Source organism: Patiria miniata, unplaced genomic scaffold, assembly GCF_015706575.1.
Source record: "Patiria miniata isolate m_02_andy unplaced genomic scaffold, ASM1570657v1 HiC_scaffold_20, whole genome shotgun sequence".
NCBI lineage: Eukaryota > Metazoa > Echinodermata > Asteroidea > Valvatida > Asterinidae > Patiria > Patiria miniata.
Window position 1 is genome coordinate 15,881,536 of NW_024037059.1, and position 20,989 is coordinate 15,902,524.

The window sequence follows — 20,989 nt, forward strand, 5'->3', positions numbered from 1 at the left end:
GAGAAGGCGTGGACGAATGATCGCGAAAACACGTACTGCACGTTGTGAATAATAGCACCAAGTACACGATAAAAATCCATTACTAGCCAATTGCGGTATCCAATCAGCAGGATACAGGAAGAAAGTTTCCTATCCAGGGTTTACTATTGGAAACGCGGTTGGAAATAAAGTAAGCACTGGGGACGGAAACGCGGTTGGAAATAAAGTAAGCACTGGGGACGAGGTTGAGTCAATCATGATGACTTATTTTTGTTTATTTCTTTGTTTTCATAATAATGTGTACTTCGAGTATGAATTTTAAGTAAAGGTAATTTCGATCACAACTTGTTATTATTAGTGGACTGGATGAAATCTGCCGAAAAAAAGTTCTGGCTGCCTAGAAACTTAGAAAGGCTATGATAATTCTGTATTTACAAAAAAAAGGCGCGCGCCCCATATTTCCCAAGTGGATTGAAGGGTCCCGATCCCAGCTTCAATTGGGACCAACTTCAGTTGGGTCACAACGCGAGCACGTTCGCCAAGATTACTTGTTTTAGCCGATAGGGGGCGGCAAAACTGCGCGCGTTATCTTGAAGTCAAAACAGCACAAAATAAAATCGATCGGAAGCGCCGCTTCTGGCGTACAGAAGCAAGGCGGCACTGTGTGTTTTTCACTGGAAATTAAACAGTACGACCTGTAGGACCATTCCCTTTGCTAATTTACCAGAGATATGTAGGGGGCCTAGCCCCATCATTAAAAAAAAAAAAAAAAAAAAAAAAAAATTTCATCCCCCAAACCCTACTAAATCGGTTTGAAATCTATGGGTCCATGCAGGTCTACCTGTAGCCTAGCCCCGCCTCTATGCCAAATAGGCCCACAAGTTGAGGTTTTTTTTGTGAACGAAATACCCCGAGTTCAAAGCCACAAGTCAAAAATGCTTGAACTAATTTGTCCCAAGTATGGGGTCCGCTCGTAAGTCCGACGCCTCGTTTGTCCGACGTCGGATTGATGCAGCGGCTTAGCTATACGGGAGGGGGGGAGGAGCAAGGGGCGCACCCCACCCCGCACAACGTTTGCGCTCCCAGTCCTCGCCCCACCCCCCCCCCCCCCCCCCGGAAATTTGGCACCCGGAGAAAAGTACAGCCGTTACCGTGATTAGCTGGAACCGTGGAAGAACATAAAGTCCCTTTTCCCGTGATTTTGTGCGTATTTTCCACCTAAACTGCCTTTTATTATTTTCGCGAGCTGTTTATTTTAACGTCCATGCATGTGGAAAGCGGATAGCGGTAGTTATTGTAATAGTTTTGAACAGCACCCCCATGGGGAGATGGTGTCCCCCACCCTCATTTGATTTAACGGAGGTCGGGTGTCCGGGGAAAAAAAATCTCTACCTTTCAGCACAGATGAAATTTTTGGGCGCCCCTCCCCCGGCCCCACACGCCCCCCTAGGATGAGAACCCTGGCTACGCCGCTGGATTTATGAGGCGTCGGACTTAAAGAGGCGTTGGACTTGTTTATGACTGAGGAATCGGAGCTATGAGGCGGAATACGTAAGTCCGACGCCTCATAATTCCGAAATTTCGGACTTATGAGGCGTCGGACTTTTTAAGCGTCACGCGTCGGACTCACGATACAGCCCCCAAGTATAGGTGACTATTAAATACGCTCTTTTCCATGATTTAAAATCGCTTACAAAAACGCATGTGAACAGAATATTTATTGCACCCAAACGCCAGTTGTTGTTTTTCTCATAATATATTATCTCAATGAAGATCAGTCATTGCAAAAATGTAGAAAAGACATGCATCTGGGACTGAGAAACATTTCCACTTTTGTTAGAATATACTCTGAAACAACAAGATGGATTGCAGCCGAGTTGGCGGCATTTCCCAGAGCTCAAGACCGACAATAATCTGTCATCATCTGCGATTCTCTGATCTTAGGTGTTACGAACTGAAAAATATTTCTAAAATATTTCCGCAATGCATTGTGGATTTCTCCATTTGTTTCATCCCATATAAGGCTGTTTATTACAAATTTTGATAAAGTCAAGTCATGAACATTCTTTTTTTAATGTTTACTAAAGAAAAAAATAAACTGCAAACTCCAGACCAATTTAAGGTGCAAATGCACCTCTTTGGTACCCCTAAACAAAGCAAGTACCAAAACGTTAAATGTCTTGTATTTTCCATTTTCAATTCCAAAGCTTAAGGAACATAGGCCTAAAGGCATTTGTACAGTTGTGATGTACGTATTAAAACTGCGTTATATCACTGCTACATATTTTGTGAAATAAAAAAAAATTAAAGAAAGTTTGAAAACAAAAGGCAATCTACACTGTCCCTACTAGTAGAATCAAGACCTTTCTTAGTACAACTCAACATCAGATTGGGATTTCCAACTTTTCGTGAAAAAATAAGAGATAACTATGTGATCAAATTTTACAAACTTTTGATGGGCCACAAAGAAAAGGAATATAAAGTATCCCAAAACATAAACATTGAAATTATTAATTAAGTGAAATGTAGCAAGATTTTCAAACATTACTGTCTCTTTTCAGAGAACTTAACGATGAAAATCCCAAATTGGGTAAATGGTTTTGATTATGTTGTCACTCTGAACTTTAAAGAGATATTCTCAAAACTACCTTGTCGAACCTGTAACTTCAGAGCCAAGTATATCTTGAAAATTAATGAAGTTAGATTACATCTTGCAGGTAATAACAATGCACTTCAAGTTTGACTATATAATTAATATTAACGGTGTAGAAGATCGTCAAAATATCCGGTGCTATGGAAATATGATACAAGAAAGCCACGCACGCGCACGCAGAACACAAACCTAGCATTTTTCACCGACATTGGTGGTGCAAAATATTTTTTGTTGAAGCTGTTTTTCTCAAAATGATGTTGCCGAAGTTCAGTGGCGCACTGTCAACTTTCTCATAGCATATCTTTGGAATAAATTGAGTTACAGAAATAAAGTTATTATTGGAAAGCCAACGAGTTGCTCTTTAGCATGGTGTATATAACTCAAAAAGTCAAAGGTGGGGGTTATTCCTCAATCCTCATTACACCATGGCAGGTCACAAATGGATTCTGTGATAGGTCAATCAAGGGCACTATTACACCTAGCAATAGTCAACATTCACCGTTGATCAATTTAATTTGGGAATTTCCAGGACATGAATGAAATATTGTGCAGGCTTTTGATCCCCGATATTTATTTTTTACAAATTTGAAAGGGAAGGGAACAGTCAAGCAGTAAAAGCTTCCTTTGCTGATTTTGATGGCCATTTCTATAAAACTGTTGCATTTTAGGAAGTTGGCTCTGATTCTCACAGTTCATATTGGAATGCATCAAGCAATAACAGTCATCTCGCATAATTGTTCATAATTTAAAACATGATAAACCAATCCTTAAAAAGAGCATAAGTCAATATTTATCAATTAAACACCACCAAAAAATACCATCACCATACTCTTAAAATTATCAAGATGTTACTTTTATCATTAAAAATATTGAACTTGGAATGTGTTAAGACAGAAACAAACCATACAGTAGAGCAGTCAGTGCAACAAATGCTGGAATTGAGATGAGAATGATTTTCTTGTTCCTTTGCCAGATACTCAGCTGCACATTATCCTCCTTCTTGCGTCGTTCTCGACGTTTCTTGCCTTTTGTTAAACGTTCATATTCCTCCAAATCTCTCTAAATAAGAAATTGAATGAGACCATCCTGATTAGTTTCTACGTAGACGTGTTTTATGAAATTGCTCAACGCTATTTGCTCAACAATAACAAAAGTATATCTTTTGTTTCATCAGGTAATCATCTCTTATTAGCCCCAACTCTCAAGGCATTTGTGGTAGGAACTTTTTGAATACTCCAAATTCCGCAAACGTGCAGGAAACCAGTGACACATTATTGAACCTTCAAGGGGCATCAAGCCATATGTTAAGTAACAGTAGTTGCGTCTTACTTCTCCACTCCTGCAAAATCCTGTCTCCTAATGGATTTGGAAGATCAGCTAGGGTTTGATTTCAAGACTCACCTGTTGTCTTGCCTTATCCTGTTCCTCTTTCTTGAGTTTCTCCTCTTCTTTCTTCTTCTCTTCCTTCTCAATTGCTTGCTTGCAGGAGGTAACACACTCCACCTTGACTTTGCCTCCCTTCACATCCTTACAAGGAAAATCCTGATTGGAAACAAATTACAATACTTTTTTAAATTTTTTAAACCAATTCAATGCAATTCTTCCCAAAATGAATCTTTGCATCTTCATGCTAAATTTCACAATGAATTATTCAGATTTATATTTTATTGAAAGGTTGAACAAAGAAATTGACTAGAGCGGGGTTTGAACCTGTGACCTCTGGATTACTGTTCCGGTGCTCTACCAACTGAGCTATCCAGCCCTATGTTGGCGGTTCAGACAGGGATGTATTGTTAGGTTTACATTTTGTTTACAAGGCCAACAGTCGATGAAAATGCAGTGTATTACGATCAGTGTTATCATATTTTTACCGACTAATTTGTTGCTTGTGTTATAAGTGCACTTGTGAAGACAGCATTCTGTTCATAGTGTGCACAGAATTCACAGATTTCAACCTATTAGAGTTGACAACTTGCATCACAATCAAAGAATCAGGTAAGTTATGTTACATACTACTCCTTCATTTACCTTTTTCCGTCTCCTACAAGGACATCTGACAGTGACTTTATGAGTACACTCTTCAGATTTTGAGCATCCTCCTTGATGACAGGGTTGACTGCATAGATGAGAGCATGAAAGTAGCTTGGTACATGGTCCCTGACATGATGAAAGCACAGCCTTATCAGCCTCACTAGAAGATGTCCATTTGCTGTGAATAAAAAGGAAAGTAGCCACTTCTTGAATAACAAGACTAGGCCAAACCAAAGAAGGCTGGTCCCAGATAAGTCAAAAGTCTCAAGTGGCAGTCAGTCAGTGAAATAGGTAACCAGTCTAAGTCACAAGTGGCAGTCAGTCAGTGAGATAGGTAACCAGTCTAAGTCACAAGTGGCAGTCAGTCAGTGAGATAGGTAACCAGTCTAAGTCACAAGTGGCAGTCAGTCAGTGAGATAGGTAACCAGTCTAAGTCACAAGTGGCAGTCAGTCAGTGAGATAGGTAACCAGTCTAAGTCACAAGTGGCAGTCAGTCAGTGAGATAGGTAACCAGTCTAATTCACAAGTGAGAGTCAGTCTGTCAGTCTGTCCAATCAGTACAAGAGGACACTAGGCAGGCCCTCTGGGACCAGCACCCGATTTCATCAAACTCTTCGTAACTTACGATGCATCGCAGCGCTGCGACGCGTCATATCCCTACGATGCATCGCAGCTGCGACGCGTCCTGCGATCCATTTCACGAAACACGTCGTAAGTGCGACGCTTAGTAGTGTATTTATAGCACAACTCGGTGACTGTTTTATGTATTTAGTCAGCGTACAGTAAATAGTCGTCTGATATTCAACAAAGAGTCGTCGGATCTCAGCTCGAAATTTGTTAAAACGTAAAACAAAATGGCGGTCGTGCGATGCAATTTTGAAGAAGCTCACAGTGGACTGTGTAGCTACTTTGAAATTTCAACTGCAATATTCCAGTCTAATTCATAATTATTCAATGAATTTTCCATTTACAACTTTACACACATTGCTTCGGTATTATAATCTCGTTTATGTAATGTTTATGGAATTAAACTGGCTAAGTAAGGGACTCTTCTTATTTTGCGATGACCACTAGACACGTCGTAACTTGCGACATGTTTTAAGCCGTTGTCAAGGAACTTACAACACGTTCAACACATCGCAACTTTCGTGAAATGGATCATACGACGCGTCACCAGTTGCGACGTGTTACACGTTGTAACTGAGTTGCGATGCGTTGCAGCGCTTCGTGAAATCGGGTGTAGCTCAAATAGATGACCCCTATGTGATATTTAATGGAAATTTATATTCAATAGGTTTCCCTTCATCATCCTGATGCAAACAATAATGTGCTCGAATTTCATTGACTGAAATCCATGCAAATACACAAGATGTGAACTCATAAGGCTGTTCCCACACATTCTTACTAGTTAAAGGGAATATACATTTGCAAACATCGAAAAATAAAACCATCAAGTTTTTACGAAATACCTTACTAGGATGTTGGTAAATGACAGTCTAAAGCATCCTGTAAAATTATGGCACCTGGTGTGAAGTCATTTTCAAGAAAATGGTATTTTTGTATACATTTCCAACGGTGATCGGCCGACCACCGTTGGAAAAACCTAACTATTTTTCAACTACTGCTCCAACTTTACACTTTTTTCAGTCCAAATTTTGTTTGCTATTGGTTACATGTTCATGAACGGGTGCAGGCCAGCTAGACTGGTTCCCTTACCTTACAATTTTCCGGCATCTATAAATTGATCCATTTTATCTTTAGTGGAGTCAAGGAACCAGACTACTTGAACATATTTGTTTTTCTTGGTTTTTCCAGCATTTTTGAACACAAAGCTTCAAACATGTCAGTGTAACCATATTTGATCTATTATACTAACCCCTCAAATATTTCATTTCTGAAAATTACAGCAAAAGCCAATGATGTACATTCCCTTTAAGAATTAACTTTGCATGATTATCCCACAAGCTAACTAGCTGTTTGTTGTGATTGTAGACGGTGTCTGCATTTATTACATTGCTTACCAGCATTCAATATGCAGCATCATCATAGTACAATGACATCGTTGTCGAATGCTCCGTTTGCATGGTGGGCATTGTCCTGGATGGCATGGGTTGGTACATGCGTGTGTGCAGCCGCTAGGTCTGGGTTTACTGCAACCTTCCTCACACTGCGCACACTCATTGCCAAACTAAAAAGGAAAAACAGCCCAAAACTTGGATTCTACAGACTGTTACAAAACAATAAATGATAGCAAGCCATCCATGATGGAATTAGAACAAATAGAATATTTTTAAACAGACCAATATGTTTTCAGGCCGATGAAAGGCAAGCCAAATCATCAAACACAAACTGAATGTTAAAAGCCACAAGTCTTTACTAATGCAGGGCTCTACCTTAGCAGTAGTCCTCACCAAATGCAAGTAAAAACAGCGGCGGACAAGTCAAAACCAGTTTCTAAGTAGTTCGCCCAGCTGGTCAAAACTATTGTAAATAAAATTGTTTTTATAACATTCTGGTGCAAAACTTCAACAATTCTATTGCGGACTAGTAAAAAAGCCCAAAGACTAGATAAAAGTCTGTTTCACTAGGTCGGCTGGCTTGTGAGAAAAAAAGTTAAGGGGAACCCTGTGCTAGTGACAGAGGAATAACCCCTTCCATACAAACCAGTGAAAAAACTGGGAAATAATGTACTATCCAAACGCTACTTCAGTGGTTGTGCACAAAGACTATGGAGAGTCAAGAATATTTTCTAACAAAATTGCAAATGTTTCTGAGTACCAGATTCATGTCTTTTAAACATTTTTTTGCAATGACTGACCTTCATTGATGTGATATATGATGGAAAAAAGTAGCATCAGGATGCAACATTCGTTCCAAAATCTGGCTTTCCAATGTTTTCTTTTCAGTTTCTGGTCACTATATCAAACAAATCTAAACTATAAGTTAGAGAACTATGGTTTGATTCTGGTTCATACCTTGGAGTCATCTTGTGCTTCAGTTACCACATGACATTCCAACGTACAATGATGATTGCCACAAGCCAACAGCCGCCCACATTGCTTCTTACAAGAAAATGGACAAGCTCTGGCACACGGGAGATCTTGTATCTACGGAAACAATGAAATACAACAAACCAAAAAACAATTTGATTGGAGGAGAGACAGCTAACTGGCTGGCAAATCTGAAAACAAACTGTATTCCCTTTTATGCTGTTCATTTTGGTACTTGGTTGGTGGTCCTCCAAAATGTTCCATCTGGGGAATTTAAACTTGAGGTGTGGTGTGGTGAGAGTGATCGAGATTAAGTTTCGTCACAAAGAGCATTCTTAAAGGAGTCTGGGTTGGTGAGCGCCACTGTTGGAAATGAACATCTATTTTGCAATGGCATTTCAAATGTAAGGCTAAAAATGGACGATATGAAGCTGTATCTTGTTTTTTCCTGATTGCTTTGATTTCAACAAAACAGTTAACTTAACAGTTTCAAATGTGTTCTGTTAATATTCAGGAGAAGAGAACTGTTGAAATGTAGAATTTACCAGTGAATCAGATAAACATTTTAAACGAGACAGGTTTAACCTGAGCACTCTACCACACACACGGTAACCTCTGCCGTCTTGTTTACCTCCAAGTCAAGATAAACCCTTACATCAAGACAGGTTTAACCTGAGCACTCTACCACAAACACGGCAACCTCTGCCATCTTGTTTACCTCGAAGTCAAGATAAACCCTTACATCAAGACAGGTTTAACCTGAGCACTCTACCACAAACACGGCAACCTCTGCCATCTTGTTTACCTCGAAGTCAAGATAAACCCTTAAATCAAGACAGGTTTAACCTGAGCACTCTACCACAAACGCGGCAACCTCTGCCATCTTGTTTACCTCCAAGTCAAATTAAATCATCGATTAGCTATTCGATTTACCTCATGTTTTCCTAGGCACTCTGTTGGTATAGGAACTTGGCATGGTGGACATGGCTGGTCAATGACTGCAAGCTGACATTTGGGCAGAGGTTCCCATGGTGCTGCTCTTTTTCCCTACGAAAAATGTCAAGTAAATAAAGCAGAGTAGTCAGTTGCTAGAGCAACCACAGATTCTCACACCTTATGAAAAAGGTCAAATATCACAAAGGAGGGCATTAGAATAGAATTTGTATTTCTATGCCCTTCAGGAAATGTCAAAAATCACAACGATGAAAGAAATAAAGTGGGGTTGTCTGCTGCTTGGGAAACCATCATTCAGTCAACAATTTTCTGTTATTTCAATGTGGATACTGAACAATTAATGTATTTCTCACACTCTGCAATAAATTTAAAATCCTCCCAAATTTCATTCGTTTTATTCGCATCCACACAGACCCTTACCTTGTTCTCAATTTGCTTGATAAGCACTGCACTGTGACACTGCCATGGGCATCGGTGATTGCAGTTTGCTAAGGGTTTATCACAAGTCTGCTGACACGGCGGACAACGCTGAAAATGACAGCGATGCGGATCACGGACAGCGTGGTGACAATCAGCTGGGATTCTGACAACAAGAAGCACAATACAGACAACTGTTAACTATCATGGAATTGGCAGAGATGAGGGAAGAAATCATGGGCAAGGATGGAAAGGGGGAGTTTGAAGGTCTGATTAAAATACAAACAATAACTAGATATCATAGAATGGGAGGGAATAGGGAGGCAAACCTGGCAAAAGGAAGGAGTCTAATGAATATAGCAAGAAGGTGGAAAGGAGACATGTCATCTGAAGAAAGTATCGTCAAATTCGGTATGCTGACTTTTTACTGAAAGGGATAGAAACCTACAAAGTACAAATAACTTGCTGCGGAAGTGGGAACACAACATAATAAGATACCACAGAAAGTATTGACATTTGCAAAACATAATAACTGTCATTTTGAGTATTCACTTAGGACATACTTGCAGGGCTTGTTACATCTTGGTGGCTTAGTCATCTTCTCTCGACCACAAGGTACACTGATGGATGTAGACCCACAGAAACATTTAATGTAATATGTCTCTTGACATGGGTAACATAAACCTGAAAGATAACGAATGGAACAAATCATGAACTGCAACATTCAAACACAATTCTAATCAGCGTTTGATTTAACTTTACACTGGGAGAAAATACTAAGGATTAGGCCCCCCCAAAAAAGTCTCCGGTTTCTGGTATGCGCGCGCATCGCCGTAGCCATGCGCGTCGGCAAAATGAAAAAGTTTTTTTTTCAATGAAAGATGATGTCTCAAAACCGCCAAACTCACTGGTTTGACTGGAATCCTGCTGCTGCACAATTTTAACGTGTTTTTAGATTAGGTTATGGTCGAGAATAAGCTTTATGTGACCTCTCTGGACTCCCATATATTTGCACTAAGTTTAGTCGGGCACCATTTGCAGTCATCAGCACACATTTGAAGCAAAAAAATCAGGAAAAAAAAAAAAAAAGCCGCGTCACCGCACCACTTTTTGGGCAAGCTCCATACCAGAAACCGGAGACTTTTTTGGGGGGCCTTATATACTAACCATGGATAAATCTGGTCCCTTATATGGTCAGTACAGTTATAATATGGGCTCTTTGAATACTGTGACTGCCGACTTGAACAATGCCAACTCAAACTGAAAACACCTAGGTGTGTCCAAGTTATCAAACATTCTCTGTGAATTGGCTCTTATGCATTGGCAGTTGCTCTCAACAGATGGATGCTTCAAGCTAAGCACCGTCGATATATTGGAAATCCAATATCGAGAATATTCGATATATCGATTATCCTGTGTAAAAGTTAAAGACCATAAAGATGACACCTTGAATAAAAAAAAAAGCCACGGCTTTCTCTGGAGCATATTGCTCGACTTTTTTAAACAAAATTGGGAAAAACTGCGAATTCCAGCAAACGCAGAGCACAAAGCAACACCGCTTGGCATTTCGCGATATTTTTATTTTGAGTCACAAGTACAAGCTGCCGTCAAGTTTTATTTCATTATACAGCAAACGATAAACACAAAGTATAAGCACAAACGGGAGACTTATTTTGACGATAATCTGACGCATTTTCGATATAATCGATATGATTCCTCAATTTCGAAAATTTCAATATTTTGATATGATTGAAAAATTGCCATCGGCGATATCGATATCAAAATAATATCGAATAATCAAGTAAAATTAATATGTCAACGGTGCTTATTTCAAGCTACATTTTCATCAGATTCAGTAAATAGCAACTTTACCTGGGTGACATTGAGAAGGACACTTATGGTTTCTGCATGGAAGCTGTCGTACACAAGGCTGTTCACAAGGTGGGCAGGATCCATCACAACACTAACAAGGAAATCACACGTAGACAAGTCCAAAGTTCAAATTCAAATCCTTTGCAAGAATCTTGACATATTTGTGTCTCTATTTCTTAACTTACATGTTGTTGTATTAAACCTGCCTACCTTTCTCTTACACTGATGGCGCTGACAATCCCTCAATTTTGGACATTTTAACTCACAAAGATACTCCTTACAACATTGAATAGACTTCTCTCTCTGACCGCAACGACATTTCTTCACACTCATCTGACGACACTGTACAGGAAAAAGAAATAAAGCAAACAGAAAATAGAAATAGTCATTTTAATTTCCAGGAAAAGGAACAAGATGACATTGTGCTCTTCTTATACAGGACAAAACTTACTGCTTTAAATGTGAATAATGCAGTTGCAACTTGTTTTATGTTGATACTCCATCCTTGAAGATTACATTGATATTTTCAACAGACAAAAAGACAACTGCCAAAGAGAGAGATAGCCAGTCCAGCCCCGCCAAACGCAGATGAACAGGCTAGACAAACACACAATTTTCCTTGGATATATCTTCTTTACTGACCGTTAGCCAGCCCAGCCCGCCAAACGTAGATGAACAGGCTAGACAAACACACAAACTTCCTTGGATATATCTTCTTTACTGACCGTTTCACAGGGCCCTGTATGACATCGTCTTGTGCAATTATGAAGTCCACATGCTAAGAGTTTGTCACATGTATCACCACAGGTAGGGATGGTCTCAGTGCAGGGGAGCTGAAAATCTGATCGAAAATTCATCTCAGAATTAGACACATTGAAGCTCATTCATTCAGGTTACTGATGAATACAAAACTTGATAATGCACTCTGTTAAATGTTCTTCATATACGGCACTCGCCTCTTGAGATTTTTTCCAAGGGGTATCTTTTTGAACATGCTTAGTAATAACGCATCTTAGAAATGTGTAACATTCAGAGTGTTACAACAATTTGTGGAATTTCTGAATATTCCCTCCAGTAAATAATACAATATTCTGACAATGTCTGTAAAAGAAGATTAGCATTTATGCACTTATCTTTAGGGTATCAATCTCAATATAAAATGAAAGTACTTTGATAGTAATAGTTTCAAGATTTACAAATTCTACAACGTACTTGTTTTACCACATGGGCATTGTCTCTTTCCAGAGCTAGGACAATCTCCACATGGTCCCGAGTGACAGACTTGTTGACATGTATGATATCCGCAGGATAACTGACGATCACACATACTGTCGCACTGCCATTGTGGTGATGCACATTGTCTTGTAGTCTTCATCTTACCACACATGCAAGATTGCTTGCCAGTCCTTGGACATGGATCACATACACCTGTAATACAATCAATTTTTAAGTATGGTGATTAACATTTAAGAGACTCACTCATGTTTAAAATTACAGTAATGTACTTGTTCATATTTTGTTTTGGACAAGATTGTTTAAACTACAATCTTGGAATGAATGCTTTGATAAATATGCATTTGTTGATGATTTTTTTGCAGTTCTTTTTACTGCTATTCTTCAGAAAGTCACGGGTCTCAATGACATGTAGACAAAAAGTCAGCAGGTTATGATCTTTTATCGCAGGGTATTTCATTGTTAGGGTGTGTCATTCCACAAGGTAGCCATTCAGCAAGAATCTTACAACTTGAAATGCTTTGAAAAAGAAACAGATTTATAATTTTTAGATCAATTTGAAATGTCTAATGTTTCTAAGGAAAATGTAGCGATCTTCAATACCAGCATGACATGGTTGTAGACACTGATGTTGTTTGCATGATAACATCTTGCCACATGGTTGACCACATGACCAAGCTTTGTTGCTACATCGTCGTTGTTGAGGTGTTTGATGTCCACAATGACATGGAGAGCGAACCGTCTTAGGACATGGTGGACATGGACCTGGCAATGACATAACAACAAATGTTAGTATAAATAATATCTGGCATTAGTGTTAATGATTTCTCTTAAGAACACAGATGCCATTGTAGCCCATAAGCCCATTAGAAACCTCTAGAGAATAGGCTTGTGCGGTATTGCCTTGTACTATACCGTGGTATACCGTGACAAAAAAACCGCGGTATTATGTTAAGTGGGGTATTAGTTACGTCATTATCAGAAGAAAAAATAACTAACCACCAGGCACCACGTGCCGAGTTGATAAGCCGCCGGCGCAGCATAAATCACGCAAATGCTTCACGCCGCAAATCTCCTACACTACAAGTGTCTTGGTTTCATTATCAGTCCATTTGTTTGTAAAAACAAAATATCATTGTAACAGATTATTAAACACGGGAAGCTTACTTTTTGTGGTATTGCATTTTCGAATTTGTAGGTCATTGACTTGACAAGGTCCACTAAAAAATTTATGCCGGCCACCAGCGACTCCTTACGTGCTTTGCCGGTGTCATGTGAAAATCGGACTCCTATAAAAAATATTGTACTCCTTCTCACGTGATCGGTCCGTGATTGATAATAGTAAACATCACAATGTTACGCATGCGCAATTGTGGACGCTGAAATATGAAGTTGTCGGTGCCGCGACCTTCATAACGAACGGACCAATCATTCCAAAACATGAATGGAAAATGTTTCGAGCGCCGTTTCGAGCGCCGTTTTAGATGGCCAATCAGCTTGATCTACACAGTGCGTGGGAAAAAGCACGTGCAATTGTGCTTGTGGGGGCGCGGCCCAGCATGACGGGCGTAGCTTTACGTGTGATCGTGCGGGCATTACGGGGGTTTTCCCCACGGTGAGAAATCATGGCTCTTGTATTACGCTTTCTTTTGGAGTATTTTCTTTTCTGGATTTTTATCTGGACGACTCGGCATATTCAGGCGAGTCCCTTCCCTTTGAACGTCGGTACAGATGAATAACTAACGGACCAATCAAACCAAAACATGAATGAAAAAATTGTTCCGAGCGTGGATTTAGATGGCCAATCAGATTCTTTTAAAAGGGTGTTTGACCATTTTTCATCTCACCATCGTCGCGTCTCGGTAAAACCTTCCCAAAAAAAAGGCGAGTGCGGACACGGCTTTAGATCGATAAATGCAGTGGGTGGGGAAAAGCTAGTGTTCCGACTCTCTCTGTGCGGAACCAGTGTGGGACCACGTGTATGCGTATCATGCACTGGCATGTACGGCCACGCACATGACGCACATGACATAGGAGTATTCGGGGAATTTCGTAAACACTAAAGTGTACGCTTCCAGATCGTACAAGAGTTTTTACCCACGATGAGACATCATTCATTGGAATATTTTCTTTTCTTAATTTTCCTGGACGGTTCACACTCGCTGTACGTATATTCAGGTGAGTCCAGATTTTTTTTTCCTTTTGCGCGTCGGTGCCGACACTGCTTGATTGTACATTTATTCCCAAGGCCCATGATGAGACATCATGATGGCTTTGATATTGCGCTTTCCTTGAAATATTTTTTTCTCATTTTCCCCGGATCGGACGCCTCAGCATCGCATGTGAATCCAGGTATCCCTTCCCTTTGCACGTGCATCTCGCACGCATATAGCACTAGACTGAAGCCTGCAAGTTTTGGCGGTCATATAACCAAGATTGACACGTTTTTTTTTCTTGTTGCTGATATTCTTGGGAACTATGTTGTGGCAAAAATTACGCATGATGATGTAAGATTTCTCTGAAACAACCACGGAGAAACAATTAAGACGACCAGTGTTTGTCACGACCGTCAAAACATTCCCATGTGTAAAACATTGTTTGAACTTTCAGTGAAGACACTTTACACACAAAGAAAACCGCAAACACGGCGGCGTTAGCAGAACTTCAAAGGCCTTTGTGGTATTGCAGCTGCCGAAGTATCAGGTTTTCTAGTGGAGCTTGACAATTGTGTTCAATCTGTCAACGGTAATTGACAATGCAGACATGAAACTGGATGCCTGAACCACAAAGAATGGAATCAAACATGTCAAAGAGGTTGCTTGTCTTTCTGTTTGAAAGGCTTTTGCGAAGATTCTGAACACTAAGGAAGAATACCGCAGTATTGAAATTCCATACTGAGTTCACCGGTGTTTCGGTATTCATGAATCATTAGTCGGTGTTAGTCGGTTATTAAAAAAAACCTTGACTATCCGGTAATACCGAAATACCGTCCAAGCCTACTAGAGAAGTGGCAATATAGAAAGAAGAACAACTGATGAATGTTTACCCATTAATCATGTAGGAAAGTCATCCATACTTTGTCCCATGTGGGATTTGAACCTGTCACAGAGAGATCAAGTGGGGACAAAATAATTCTTCCAAACTTACCTGGATGACACAGCAAGAGGCACTTGTGGCCACAATGTGGTTTCAGAGATTTTTCACACATCTCTCCACATGAATGTGGACTTAGCCAAGGGTGGAATGGAGGGTCGATGACCTTACTACAGTAACAGGTGTAACGCTTAGGAATGGCTGTAGATGGTCTCTCATAACGACACTTGGGGCTGGAATAAAGAAATGAAGAAATGTTATTTTACATTAACACTGTTAGGAATCTCTTTGATGCCAATTTCAATGGACTTCTTGGTCATTCTGCGACTCCCTACAACTAGGTTTCATAACATTGTGTTTTCTTACCATGACCACATAGTGTTTTTATTCATTGAAACATCGTCTTGTAACATCATGTGGTTCAGAAGAGCACCCTCCTTTGCCCATTTCTGGACACATGGCAGATGAAGGACACAATAGCACTCGCTGCAACTCCATATCTGCATGTTGAAATAACAACAGCTAAATTAGCATAAATTCTGTAACTTTCATGATCTCCTTTCAACATGGTTTAAATCTTTCTCATCAAATAATTTTTTTTCCAGTCAGATGAATAACAACAAAATCTGTATAACTAGTTCTTAGGTTAACAAATGAAATTTTTGTTGAGTGAGAACTGTACACAGTAAAAATGAACAGCTAGTGCAAAGTCTTGTAATACATGTAACTTTCTTACTCAGGTAGCAGCAACCAATTCACAGTCTCTCTGCATGATAAGACACATTTCAGGACTGCAGTCTTCTGCTTTCAGAGATTTTCAAGGTTTCAATTTACCATTCATTTAATCACATACTTGAGTTTAAATAAAACACTATATAGAACATTTACCCTAACCTCACCTAAAGCTACAAAATACTACTGAGTAGATCTTTCCATACAAGTGTGAACAACACATGTAGTATTCTGTATAGTATTTGGTCCTTGACCCCCAAAGAGCCCTTAGGACGTGAAGGTTAAAAACATTCTTAAAAACTTGTATACTCACAGCATCCAATCTTTTGATTTTGCCAATACAGACGAGACACACATTGGCTGCAGACCGGCAAGCATCCACCAAACACTGGGTAGTCCTATCTAAGTCATTGGCATAGTCATCTGAAAACCACACAAGGAAACTGGTAAGTGACAGTAGTAAAGAAACAGTTGAGTTGATTTTACAGATGAGACCTCACTTATCTTAAAAAAAAATAAAAGAGGTTAGACTGAGTTTTGCAATGTCACATTTTCAGTGACATTCGATCAGGTTGTGATATTATTACTTTTAGCTCACTAAATTGAGTCTCAATATGAGGTAACAATTAACCCTTACCCTACTAGACCCTCCAACGCATGCCAATATGTGCCTCAAGAAAATCTCCTATGTTTTTTGCATGGCCCTCCAATATCTGCCATGTCATTTCAAGGGTAACTGGACAGGCACTCCAATACATGCCACAGAGAACAATGAGAGTCCTCTGATAACAATCAAGTGCCCCCAGCTGGTCAGTATCAGGCACCCTCCAGGGCCTCCAACTCCTGCCAATTGGAGCCTTCACTGCTACATCAAAGTATCCTCCAATAAACTGCAGCTGGAGGGCATTGGCATAACCAACTGACATGCAGTAAACTACCCTCAGAGAGTAAGGGTTAAGACATAGTGATCTCAACATCATGAAAATTTGGTCTACATTTGAGGTATGTTGCCATGAAACATGTAAAATTCCACAAATCGAGATTTCAATGGGATTTTACTATTGACCTTTTTGTCCTGTATACATCTTGAAGGTACTCTGTAATATTTCACTATCCTCCATGTCATCTTCAGAGGATGAGTCCTCAGCATCTCCTTGTACATGTTTCTGCACTGACTGATGAATCTGCGCTGATGCTTGAAGGAAGCGCTCTTCAGCTGTGGATTGATGTTGATCAGCTAAAGAATGCAAAAATGAAATCCAAATTTGATGTGACACTGAAAAAGTGTTTTAAGAACAGCCAGCCGGTCTTTATCAACCTTTTAAAAGCAGCCATGTGATGCGCTGTCGACCAATAGAAATGGGTAAATTATGAATGAATATTTAATTACATTTTACTCATGAAGTGTTTTTTTTTTCCTTGGCCACCTTTTTGGGTGAAAACCCTAAGTGATGGGTTTGGCACTGTTGACACTGTTAATTACCATTTTGTAGCCATACTGTACATATACCTACATGTACATACTGTACAACATGCATATCTTGTGCGTTTGATTATCAAAATCATGAAGATCAATGATATTGCAGAGATCAGATGCGAAGCTATCCTTCCAAGTTCACATAAATTTCCCTTTGATCAGTATATGCACGATTTCAAGTATGCCAATTACCTTGCAAGTTATGCAATGCTTTCTCCTCTCTTTGTTCATTCCCAGCTCGAGATGTTTCTCCCCACTTTTTCTTGCTACTTCCTTGCATCCACTGGTTTACTTGGGCATCACTTGATGAATGTTGTTTTTGCAAACCCCTTGGTTGGCCTCGGCCCCGCCCCTTACCTCTCCCTCTGGAGGCGTAAGACGGGCCTTGTTGATTGGACATTGTTGGCTTACTCACTCATTCACCAATGAGTCATTATCTAAATTCTGTAAAAAAAAAGTCAAAGATGTATGACCCATGAATTCAGGGAAAAAAAACTGGTCAGGAGTCATTTAACTTTAAGACAAACTGTCTCCAATGTCCAATGGGAAGAATTGCGTACTGGGCCACCACTTACCTGCCACCAAACACATCAATTTTCACCTCACCTTGTGATTTCACCCATGGAGGTAGAATAGGAGTTAGCACGAAAATCCCCCTGGTTTTAATCCCAATTATGATTCCGGGCCAATGTGGTGAGCTATGGGATATCACGCAGCGCCTTGGCATTTTAAAGACCGCTGTTAATCAATCCCCTTGAACGCTATGTCTAGTGCCGACCGCTCAGATCCGTTCAATCTAAAGAAGCCTGACTGGAGTACATACTTCCTACCATCCAACAATCAAACATATACTTCGAACATGCGCAGTACGTTTTGAGCGTATGCACGCTAGCATCGGGGTCTTGTTTTTCAGATGAGCAACGAAAATCTTTGTCATGTCGTCTTTTAGACGATGAAAATTGGCCAATAATTTGTTTGGCAAGTAATATTTTCATATTTCGGATTAATGTGAAATTTCGTGAATTACCTGGTGAAATGTAAGACAGTTTTGGCAGCTTCCTGCCATGCCCTGTGAATAAAAATAACAGCAAATGTTTCGGAAAGGTAGCACTATCAAATGATGTAAGAATCGTAACTTAGCGATGCTTAGCACTTTAAACAAAAAAAAATTTTTTGCGATGTCGAAAAACGAAACTTATGCCAGTCCTCCGTCATGTCCGTAAGCCGCATGCAATGCGCATGCGTTTTTTGCTTTGCGGTTTTTGTTGGAAGGCTGACATGGCTGAGCATGGAATGTGTTTAGGCCTACTTTGTTTGCGATGGTTATCTGATCGATGGCTACTCCTAGAACTGAGACTACGTGGAGCTGTTGCAACGAAAGTTGTAATCCACCGAAACTTGGTGATGACGTACGCTCGCAAGATTCGTTATCGTATCTCGAGATTCGGCGCACACACGGTTGCAATATGGCGCACGCGGGTGTAATCCTTTCACATCGTTGGTGGCGCTGGTCAGCGCGTGAATAATGGGGAGAAAATCGTAAACGGCCGAGAAAAATAACTTTGCGGGCGCCCACAATGCCCTAGGGGCTCGCCTAGCGCGCGCTTTGGCCAGCGGCCTACTTTTTTATTTGAAGATATAGCCCCTTGCCACAAACTAATGTACAGCGAAGAGAACGCATGACCATTGCAGCACTGTACGTCCTGCTGAAAAGTTCTGGGTCAAGTCTGGGTGAGTTTTGAGTTGTTTGTTGTTTGTTTTCAGTGTTTTTTGTATTCTATTTTTTTTTGTTAGGAATTGTTAGGCCTATATGCCGCATACACCGTCAGGTGTCTTTAGGAGTTTCTGCTTTCATTTACATGTAGAACTACGAACGACTTTTGGTATTTTACAAGGGTTGAACTAATGTCTAACTGACAGTTTGGTTGATAGGCCCCCTTTTTCTGTATCTTGCAATTTCTATTAAAGAAACACAGGAACAGCCGCGGTTTAAAAAAAAATATCTCACCAACCCTCCCAAAAGAGTGATTATGATGGCCTTGTTTAAAGACTGCAGTTGTTGTGATCATTAAGCAAATTCCTTCGCAAACATGCTTTCTCATTTTGCGATTTAATATTGTGATTGCATGGTTGTTTTTTTTTTATTCTTTTTTAATTCAGAATAGGCCTAGGCCTATGCATGGCGTCGTAACACCGAATCTCAAGATCCGATACCGAAACTTGGAATTCCAAGTTTCGGTGCTCGGATTTCGAAATCCGGCGGATAACAAGATTCGGTGCAACAGAGCCTCATAGTTCTAGGAGTAATCGATGGCGGCGTGAGACATGGCCCGTTTGATCTGTGCTTGTGCTAGCCCTTCTTTTCCTACCTCCACAGCTCCATCATCCATGTTTCACCCATTGATCTCCATTACTAGTGGTTTCACCCGTTACCGCACCCAACATGCCAAAGTAGATGAATAGACCAGCAGGTGACCAGGAAGCTCCGGCAACCGCAATGCGATTTTGGGGGGGGGGATTTGTTTTCGTAGGCCACCTAACGAAAACAAAGGCAAGTTTGCCGAAACAGCCAATAAATTGCTTTCACTTACAAAACATGCCGTCTGCTGGACTGCTACGGACACAATTTCGTCAGATTCTCAGCCCATTTTACGAAAAATAAATCGGGGACGTCTGGAAATTGTTTAGACTGTTTCCCGGCGCCGGCGCTACTATACCTAGGCCCCTAGTCCAAAGAATAATAGGGTCAGGGAACCAGACTAAAAAATGTTGATATCAGATAATCAAACAACAGGTGGCGCTCTTTACAATTAATGGTGTCAAGTCCTACCTACCTCGTTTTCATGGTGTCAAGCAGTACGCTTTCACAAGATACAAAACAGAGATAAGAAATATACACATCAATAAAAACAAAAAAAGACAATACAAAGATTACAGAAAAAGAGGGAAAAAAATAAGTAAACTGAAACACTTTCTTGCTATCACCTCAATGTTTAGCATGTATCAACATGGTTGCAAACTGATTTAGCAAGAAAGTGTTTAGAATTGTGTTTCCTCGCTAAACATGATTTTTGTAGGCCAGGCAATTATGCACACAGAGGCTAAAGTATTTGTCTACCTTCAAGTTTGTCCCGATGCCTTTGTTTCTTTTTTGCTGTCCCAAAAAGGTAACGATTTTTTTTTTTACTTTAAAGAGAATCAAAAGTGGTGACCACTATTTGTGCGCTTAACACACTATGTTTTGGTTATATTATTTGTACTGTTTGACTATTTCTCTTGATATTCAACAGATTTGTTTAATATATTACGACCACTCGATATTATAACGATCAGTTTCAATTCAATGCAACAGGTTTTTCTTGAGTTATCGTCCGAAAAAGGTCCGGTGTTTTTTACTTTAACGCAGATTGCACTTTTCGCACTTAGCAAACTACATTGTTTTTGGTGGTTATTTTTTTTTATTTTGACGATTTCTCTCGAGTTAAAAACGGTGTGTTACATGACCAATCAATAGACGAAATTTAAATTCAATACAACAGGTCCTTTTTGAGTTATGGT

The 20,989-nt window shown here is 40.0% G+C and overlaps 1 protein-coding gene and 1 non-coding gene across 4 annotated transcripts; both read right to left on the reverse strand.

The window, feature by feature from the left end:
- Positions 1 to 1,967: 1,967 nt before the first annotated feature.
- LOC119727558 (NF-X1-type zinc finger protein NFXL1-like) lies at positions 1,968 to 20,166 on the reverse strand. 3 transcript variants are annotated; one of them, XM_038199482.1, is made up of 19 exons: positions 20,023 to 20,166; positions 17,624 to 17,875; positions 17,021 to 17,191; positions 16,268 to 16,377; positions 15,589 to 15,722; positions 15,277 to 15,455; positions 12,733 to 12,894; positions 12,109 to 12,324; positions 11,622 to 11,737; positions 11,107 to 11,238; positions 10,897 to 10,987; positions 9,588 to 9,708; positions 9,028 to 9,190; positions 8,587 to 8,700; positions 7,639 to 7,770; positions 6,685 to 6,851; positions 4,661 to 4,841; positions 4,034 to 4,174; positions 1,968 to 3,691 (listed from the first exon to the last, which is right to left on the reverse strand). In XM_038199482.1, the coding sequence occupies exons 2-19, from the start codon at positions 17,829 to 17,831 to the stop codon at positions 3,518 to 3,520; spliced, it is 2,712 nt and encodes a 903-aa protein (XP_038055410.1). In that variant the 5' UTR covers positions 17,832 to 17,875; positions 20,023 to 20,166; the 3' UTR covers positions 1,968 to 3,517. The 3 variants fall into 3 exon arrangements, with proteins under 3 accessions (XP_038055410.1, XP_038055411.1, XP_038055412.1); XM_038199483.1 differs by lacking the exon at positions 20,023 to 20,166 and adding an exon at positions 19,801 to 19,905; XM_038199484.1 differs by lacking the exon at positions 20,023 to 20,166 and adding an exon at positions 18,459 to 18,477.
- Trnat-agu lies at positions 4,322 to 4,394 on the reverse strand. The gene has a single exon. It is a non-coding gene; the product is annotated as a tRNA-Thr (tRNA).
- Positions 20,167 to 20,989: the final 823 nt, after the last annotated feature.